The sequence below is a fragment of the Crocodylus porosus genome, unplaced genomic scaffold, assembly GCF_001723895.1.
Source record: "Crocodylus porosus isolate Cpor-Errol unplaced genomic scaffold, CroPor_comp1, whole genome shotgun sequence".
In the NCBI taxonomy this organism is placed as follows: Eukaryota; Metazoa; Chordata; order Crocodylia; family Crocodylidae; genus Crocodylus; species Crocodylus porosus.
In genome coordinates, this window is record NW_017728931.1 from 65,091,263 (window position 1) to 65,100,475 (window position 9,213).

Below are 9,213 nucleotides of genomic sequence, written 5' to 3' on the forward strand. Positions count from 1 at the left end.
TCTCTCCCTCTTCCCCAAACCTTGCACATCTGTAGAGCTTCTGGATTGAACATGGCAAACAAAACATCAGTGTTTTTAATACTCTCCTTTTATCTGAGGCTTACTTAGGGTGGGGAGGGGGGGACAGGTTTTGGTGGTGTTTTTTTTTATATCTATAATTTGAAGCTCTTGCTATCATTATGGTAGATTGGGGGGGAGGGGGGGAAGTCCAATGGGATTTCTTTTCCTGCACATCTTGTTGGTTGGCTAAACAAGGAGCTAATGAATAAGGGTGCTCTTGTTTGTGAGGAAGGGGGAACTTTATACTACTACATCTGAATATTTACTTTGCTAATATAATGGAAGAAATTCCCTTTTTAAAATTTGCATAAACTGAAGACCCTGAGCATATTGTCTGGGCCTCTCCAACTTGCTAGGTAACAGACTTCTGTCTAATGCATGAGAACTCTTTAAATACATCTTTCTAGTTCTTGATGCACTACAGGGACCTACATTCCAGGCAAAAATACTGGAAAAATATGCAACTTAACTGCATACATAAAACAACTCTGGTACCAATTTTTCCATGTTCTAATTAGAACAGTTTTATAAACTGCTGATTTTTCAGTAGCCTCTTTCGGGCCTGAGCGATGCTCACTCCCACTTTAAGATGCTTGGTCTGTATAACTTTTTTAGTTTCTCTTCTTCACTGGTTCCTCTTAAGCAAGCTCCCTCAGAAGCAGTACCTAAAATAAGGCTGCAGCATTGGATTTTATTTTATTTTTTTTTTCAAAATTTTTACCAAAACAAAACATTGTTGGTGACTTGAGTTGAGATGTGCTTCATATTACTTATGAATCTCTTTGCATGGTCTCCTGGCTTTTTAAATGCCGCTGTATGCTCACCAGGAGCTTTTGAGGACCCATAATAAACTTAACCCTTTTTAAAAAAATTTAAAATGGGGAGTCTTTTGCTCTTGCTAGATTCCCCACCCCTGTCTCCCATCACTCCACCCCATACATGCCTTTTTTACACTGGATTTTTTTTTTTAACTATACATTTATGGATGCTAAAGAGCATATTATATCCTTCAAGTCGACAGCAGTGTCCTCTTTAATATAGTAGAGTAACCCTTACTCAGAGTGAGTTATGGAAGTATTTAGACAATCACTGAAACAAATATATCGAGCATCCTGAGAACTGATCCTATCGGGGAAACCTTTAACCTAATAGACAAGGTATGTGTAGTTGTCTTCAGTAGCTAGCATCCCTCTAACTGACTAGGCCTAATCTCTCTTTAGTCTCTCCTCATATGGAAACCCCTCAGTACCATTAATCACCCTAGCTGCCCTTCTCTAGTTCTTCTATATCTTTTCTGAGGTGTGTGGACCAGAGTTGAGCTCAGTATTCAAAGCAGTCTTCAAAACAAGTGGTGATGGCAAGTGAATTGATGTCTAGAAGCAATTCCTGTTGGCTTGTAGATTTGTCCAGTCTTCACTGAATTAATTGGATTAAGCAGAGGCTTTCCTGAGATAATCACTTTGGGAGCTTTTCCCCCATGTTGAAGCTTGTGCTGCTGATAATGTGCAGTTGAAGGTCAAATGCATTTGCACAGAGCACCAGCCAAAGCTTAAAATCTAAGCAATTGAACTATTTCAGTCGCTTAACTTTTAATTCACAATTGCAAAGGAAAATGAGCTCGACCTTCCTTATTTCAAGGTGCATGAGGTGATCCAGTGAACTTATCTGGAATTTGTCCTTTTTCCTTGGGGTGTATATATTGACATTGAGCCTGGCATGTTGCTTTGAATCAAATGTTATGTGTAATCAAGTGTGTGGATCTTTTCTAAGCACACTGCAAATACTTTGAGGGGTAAGAAAGATTGGTCATCAGAGCATTATGGTGGATAATTGTAGCGCTGTATCATAAACTACTTCTGTGTACAGTACTGATTTACTTGCATCTCTTGCAAAATTGTGTACTTTGTATCAAACAGTTGATCAGAGCAGCATAGCGCTGTAAACTTGACAAATGTGGGACAGATCATAGTTTTTTACTCCTATTTGAAGGCTAGTGTTAAACTTGCCTGGAAAGGAAGATTCTGACGTCTTTCAAAGTAGACCTACTCTTTTTCACAATTGTATCTAGTAGCTAATCCCTCTGGAGGCATAAAGGAATGGCCTCAATGCTGTTGTTTTAGGGAATCCTGTCTGGAGTGCTATACTTCAATTTGAAAAAGCAATTTGAATTGTACCTTCCTGTCTCTTTAGGAATATCCTGTTACTTTTCTTAAAACAGAAATATTACAGTGGCTTCAGGGAATTTGGTTATATAACTATCTTGGAACCCTTGGCTTTTAAGGTGAAAGGTAGTGTTTTTTTACATTCATGCAACTTGGGCTGTGACAGATGACTAACTCTGGGCTTTTTGGCTTTTACCATGCTGTCTAATAACCATTCCTAGTATTTATGGTATTTCTAACATCTGCTTTGTTGTTTTACTAATATAGTACCCATAGCCATAAGTTTTTGACTGGAATTAAGGGATGCTTTTAAAAAAAGTATTGTCAACTCTTTTATAAAAACCAATCTTGGTGTATAACTATTCATTATTTATACTTTCATTCCATGTTTGAAAAGTCAGTCAGATGATAGCAAAGATTAAATCCTGTATTAATCTTTCTTCACTTGTGCATGGTACTGCCACAGGACACTTTCTCATTGGAGATTCCTCTTCATTTTCCCAATGATTACTGCTCATCTCTGAATCTTCAAAGGTTTAGGTTGTTTCTGAAAGTAACAAGATCTAGAAATGTATGCTAAATTATAATAGTAGAGCAGGAATGCTAACAATAACTAAAAATATAGAATTAGCTGTACAGTGGTAGTCATGGTTCAGTCAACTGACATGAAAATATTTCTACTTCAGTTTGGGTTAGGGTATATTTTTACCAATGTGTGGTATTAAGATGCATAGCATAGTTCCAAACGAATCTGCAGATACTAGCTTAACAGGCAAAACTGGTTTTTAGTGGTGACTTCCCAAGTTTTAACTTTGGGGATGGTAATAGTAGAATATCCCAAGAAAACAGCTGTGCGCCCCATTTTATATCTTGCTGAGGATTTGGGGGAAGGGGATGGTCCCCTATAGGATGGTGGGCAAAGTGGTGGGCAAAGTGCAGGCCATGGGCTGAATCTGGCTCACAGTGGACTCCATTTCACAGCAGCCCCTGCCTGCATGGGTGGGGCCAGTTTCCATGGAGACTGCAGCAGCAGTTGTACTGTGATAGTGCAGGGCTGGAGTTTCCATAGAGACTGGGCCCAGCAGCTCTAGCAGGGCATGTGGCAGGGTGGGGAACTACTCTTGGGCCAGGCTGGCATCTTGCAGCAGTGACAGGTGTGGTCTGGAGCTGAGGCAGAGCCATGATCTGTGGCCTGTGTGCTCCAGGTAGGGGTGTGCAGGCTGTGTATAATGGCTTTTCCCTGGTTCTGAACCACACTGTCAGTGCCGCAAGATCCAAGCCTTGCCCCAGAGTAGCACCCCACCCTGCCAGCACTGCTGAAGCTGGTCTCCATGGAAACCCCTGCGCTATCACAGTGTGGCTGCTGGGGTCTCCATGGAAACCAGCCTGAGCCATATGGACAAGGGCTGCTGGAGAAATGGAGGCCGGCTGCTGGCCAGATCCACCCTTGCCATAGGAGGATATTGTGGCTAAACTTGGCAAGGATTAGAGTCAGGATTTAAGTGTCTAAATTTCTGGAAGCGTGTAATGTCAGAGAATGGAGTTTTTAATGCTTGGTTCTTCTCCTAGTCTGATGTGGGAACAAGCTATGCCAAGTCTCCTACTTCGGAGTCCTAGGCTGTTCTCAGTAACATCTGGTTTAAGCTATTTCATGTACTAGACTAAATGGTACTGATCCTGTATGGCGGTCTGTTCCAGTCTTTACACAGGTAAAACTATCCTATCCTTTTTGTAGACCTGTGCCTTTGAGTGTCCAAAATACAAATTTTTAATTGGCTTACTATTCTATAAACAAGTACTTTCTAAAGCAGGGCCTGGCAACCTACAGTCTGAGCCAGATCCAGCCTGCAGAGGTTCTGTCTGAGCACAGGAGATTTTGGCATGGATTGACACCATGCTGCCCATCTCTTCTGTTGCAGAACCTGCTGTTGAGTATCTGAACTTACCCTTGCTGCAGAGGAGATGGATCAGTAGTGATGGTAAGCACAGGCTGCTGTTTGCTCCAAGGGACAGATGCTTGTCACCTACAGCAAGAGCTAGGTCATAGAAGGTGGCCTACACTAGCAAGAGTGCCAACCCCTGTTTTAAATCATTACTCTTTTTATATAGATTCCAGTTTAACAGTAATCTTGCTTAACTTTTTTTTCTGCATAGCACTGTTGCCTCATTTGTCTGCTTGGAATCAAAGCATTAACCATAGCATTTGAATAGAGATAATCCAATCCTGTGTTGCCAGAAAGTAGCTTCTTATTGAGACTTATTGTGCGTACAGACTAATTCTCGTACAGCAGACTGCAACAACAAATTTAACGATGGCTATTTTTAATGCATCAGAAAGACCTAATGCGTCATAGACTATGGGATATCAGCTAAAGAAAAAGCACACCTGTACGGGCAGAGCTCTGAACCAAGTTATTGAAAGTGGAGGCATCTTGCCTCTGTAGGCCAGCCAGGGCTAATTCTGCACTAAAGGCATAATTGAGAAGACCAATGCTGAACATAAACTGGCTACTTGGTAGAGGCTACCATGTCATATTAACACTGCTTTGGCGGGGTGGGGGGAGAAGAGGACAACTTTGTCTAAACCGTAAGAGCAGCACTTGTAAAACAAACATCTGGCATCTTTCTGCAGTTCTGAATTGGGACTACAGAGGCTGAAACCTCCTTTCTTTTTTTATTTTTATTTTTATTTTTATTTTTTAAATGCTGTACTTGTGGGCATTTCATAATCGGTGTCTTCTATTTTATTAGAGCACTTGATTGTAACAGATGTCTTTTTTTTTTTTTTTTTTTCCTAGTCTAGCTGCTTTTCTGATGGTGTGGATGCCAGGATCATACATGGGCAGTCACCAGCTGTTGCATAGCAACCCAACTGTGCGGTGAAAATATATGCATGCGGACTCCTATTCTAATATCTGGTGTAGGTTGGGAGGCAAAGGGGATGGTTTATAGGCAGGCATAGTGGGGAGCTGTAGCTTTAATATGGCTAATAGGTTGTACAAAACTTCAGGAGCCAATCTTTTGGAGATTTGGTGGCCGAATCTGAATTGAATCGGGAGACCTGTTTAAAAGGTCCAGATCAAATCGGAAGGCTCTGAATAGGTTCTGAAGGCTTGCAGCAAACTGAGAAGGGAGGGGGATGGGGTGATCTTCCATACATGGAAAAAGCTGCCCTCAGAAGGGGCTACCATCCCTGCTGTTTTCATATGAATCTTGCACAAAAAAAAAAAGGACAGTTATAGGTATCTTAGTGGGTTTTTTCCCCTTTTTAGTCTATGGCCGAATCTCCAAATCGGCCAATTTTGAAATTGGGACAATGATTTGAATCATTGTTCCTCCGAAATCAGACTAATCCAAAGCAAATACTTGCTGCTTTGCACAGGCCTAATGGCTAATCATAGTGTCCACAAGTTACTAGAATCTCTCTTAATATAGCAAGTCTTTAATCACTCTAGTTCTTTGTAAGGAGAGAACTCTCAACACTGCCATGAATGCTACTCCAGACTGCGGAAATCATGTGCCTCTGTTTTGTTTTCCGTTCTGTTCTTTAGCATCTTGAATCCTCCTAAAGAAAAAAAGGACCCTTTAATTATCTTTGTTTTTTTTTAAAAAAACAAAACAAACACAATGGTGGGAGTAGATCATTGTAATCCATAAGGAGTACATGTAGACCCAGGACTTCATTTTACTACTTTAGTAGAAAACTCCAATGTCTGCTACTTCGGTCAAATTGCACCATTTCACTCTTCCCTCCACAAATGGGAAGCTAGTGCTTGCCTGACTTCAAAAGAAACTTTTGAAGCTTTCAAGTTTTGTTTTTGTGTTTGTTTGTTTGTTTTAAATAGGGTGTATATATATAAAAAAAAAAATTTGTCTGAAGTACATGATGAATGGGAGTATAGCCGTTTGAATAGAAGGCGGATTGCTGTCATGTTAGGGCAATGTTTGTTTGTCAGTTGCTGTTGTGGGTGGGAGCTGAATTGGACTCCTAAGCTACATTTTAAGGCCTGACTTTGATACAAGAGACCCTTTTTAAAAATTTTAATTTTTATAAATATCAGAGCATTAGGAAATGCCTGGAGTGATTTTTGTAAATCTGACTTCTGGAATGCATGATTTAATTTTTTTTTTTTTTTTTTTGATATGGTTGTGGTTCTGTTCTTTTATTTCAGAAAGGGGTGGGGTAGGTAAGGTAAGGGGCCTACACACTGAAGCTTTCCCTTGTGTCTAGATTGTTGTTGCTTGGCTGCAGTATTTTTATTTATTTTTTTTTCCCTTGGAGAAGTTTTCTACAGTAAAACAGTACAGGCATACTAAAGTAAAATAATTGCACCCACTTTTTAATTGAACAAATAAAATATAATTTGTGCTTGGACTACCATAAAGAAGGGAAAACACTCATTCAGTGCCTATGAGCTAGAAAATGGTCTTGTAGATTTGATTCAGCTCTAGCTTGCTTATACCAGAGACAGAAGTGTGCTTTAAGGACAGCACTGGGTTGTATTGCATACCCACCCTCTAAGCAAGTTGCATTTTAATCTTGCAAAATTTTGGTGGCCCTGAAGGAAATTACTGAATGTTGAAAGGACAAATTCATGGGGTTGTATGTGGTAGAGAAGAATGCATATTTATCACTAGTGAGGCTTATTCTCAGATTTAAAGCAAAAGTTTTCCTCTTTGATGATTGACCAATCCTCAAATTTTTAAGACTTGAACACTTCTCTTATGTGAAAGATGGTGGTCTTAGGGGTACCATGAGAACTTTTAATATTTCATTGCACTTCTAGCTGGTCTGCATTCTGGTGTTTTTATATTGAGGTCCTGGAAAGGTGAGATTTGAGTGCTTTATCTCTAAACAAAATGGAAGAGTTTATGACTTAATTTTTCTACTACCCTTATTTGTTACTTTTAATTAGGGCCAAGGTATAAGAATTGCTGGCTAAGAGTACACAAAGCTTTAAGTGCTGAAGAAGGAGCTAATAACTTCTTGCCCAGTTTACTAGTCATTACTGATTTGACTCTTTTAAGAAGTATTGGGTTGTAGTGCGACTCCTGATCTAAAGGATTGCATCAAAACTGTGTACATGTGTGGCATCTGTGGATACATCTACAGGTGCTGAACTGGGCAGTAGACTAATTTTGCTGCAGTAATAAGTTACAGCCTACGCATATAGTGCTATTAGACTGCAGCAAACTGATTTTCAGCATTATAAGCACAGCACTATTTTATGGCGGTGTAAATTTTAACTGTGCCTAAATATACTTGTAAACACTGACCTGGGCATAACTTGCGCACAGCTAGCCGAGGCATTAGGGGGCCAGACCTCTGCCTGCTGCCTAGCTACACAATTCTGCTCTGTTGGGCACTCTTGTACCTCTGACAATGGCCTGGGGCTGACCCTCTCTCCTTCCTCCAAGCCTGTGGCCAGCCCTGCCCTAGCTCAAACTTCTGCAGTCCCAGGTGCACATGTAGATACTGCACCTAGGAGCAGTTGACTCCAGTTCAGACTGCACCACAGTTTATTGCATTGCACTAATAGCACATATAGATGCACTGAATGAAACCTGATCTTGAGCAATGCTTTTTCCTTCCTGTATATGTAACTTTAATATTAAAACTTTTTAAATAAAGTTTAAATGGATTAAAGTTATTGGAATAATAAATAGCTGATTTTTCTCCTTTTCCCAGATTGTACACCTTGTATCCTTAACTCCAGAGAAAAGGAGCTCACCATGGGACAACATTCAAGATACCTCTCTGAAAAGGATCTTCTCTTCGGGTGATATGTATTTACTCTGACTGTCTTTATATCTAAAGGATTATTTTCCTTTTTTCCATTTGGAAATACTTCAAATAGAAACTTTGTTCCTTATTGGAAACAGTCTCCTCACATTAAGGATTGAATACATAATGGGTGATATGGCTAACAACTCAATTGCATATAGTGGTGTAAAAAATGCTGTAAAAGAGGCTAATCATGGAGACTTTGGAATCACACTTGCTGAGCTTCGTGACCTTATGGAACTGCGAGCTACAGATGCATTGCATAAAATCCAAGAATGTTATGGAGATGTTTATGGTATCTGTACAAGATTGAAAACTTCCCCAAATGAAGGTAAGTGTCATTATGATGTATACTGGTCCAAAAGATTTGATTTCTTCCACATGGGAAAGAGGTAATTTAAAGTAATTTCATTTAGTTGTTTGTAATGCTTTCAGGGCAGGCTTACTGCCCAGCATCCAGTGAATAGTAAGGTTAGTTAACTACATCAGTTTCTGTATTAAATGTTGTAAAACATAGCTTTTGAGAACTTTTAGGAGGAATACTGTAGTCAAGTTTTTTGGTGTTTCCGCACTTGTAGAATAGTTTTTTGTCAAACACCATGTGGTGAAGGTTCTTATTCAAAGTGCAAACCTATGCTTCTGCTTTTAGAGAAGTAACCAGGATTTCGTAACTTAAAGTTCAGTCTTATGCAGTATAAATCACGTACTCTACTTTGTTCTGATGCTATGCCTACTAGTAATGTCTCTCTATTGCCATCTAGTTGCTTTTTGGCTTACAGGCACGCATTGTGTGTTGTCTACACTTTTAAAAAAGGATCTTTTCATCTGATGCATACTGAAGAGTATATTGATTCAAAACAAAAGATCAAACTCTTAATTAACAGATGTAGCTTTTTAGAGTCCACTTGCTATTGGCAACTCCTCAAATTTGTGTAGCTTTTTTGAACATTGTCTATTACTGACTTGAGCTAGTAAATATATTTAGTGTGCTTTTGTGATGGTGATTTAGTCACTTAAGTGATGAGTTCAGATCTTTTTTTTTTTTTTCATTGCTACTTAACTGTTTTAAGCAGGTTTTGTAGAACCTTGATGAGGCTTATATCACAAGATTAACATGATCTGTCTTGAGTAGGAACTTTATTTATTTTTGTAGCCTAGTTGCATAACTAAAAAAAAAAAAAAAATTCTTATCGCCCATTGTCTTGC

The 9,213-nt window shown here is 39.4% G+C and overlaps 1 protein-coding gene across 5 annotated transcripts in view; it reads left to right on the top strand.

The window, feature by feature from the left end:
• Positions 1 to 9,213, top strand: part of ATP2B1 (ATPase plasma membrane Ca2+ transporting 1) — an 89,967-nt gene that overhangs the window by 26,428 nt on the left and 54,326 nt on the right. For all 5 annotated transcript variants that reach the window (XM_019545254.1, XM_019545257.1, XM_019545256.1 and 2 more), the window contains exon 2: positions 7,912 to 8,338. In XM_019545254.1, coding sequence (XP_019400799.1) covers positions 8,134 to 8,338 — 205 coding nt within the window. In that variant the 5' untranslated portion in view covers positions 7,912 to 8,133. The remainder of the gene's footprint in view (positions 1 to 7,911; positions 8,339 to 9,213) is intronic.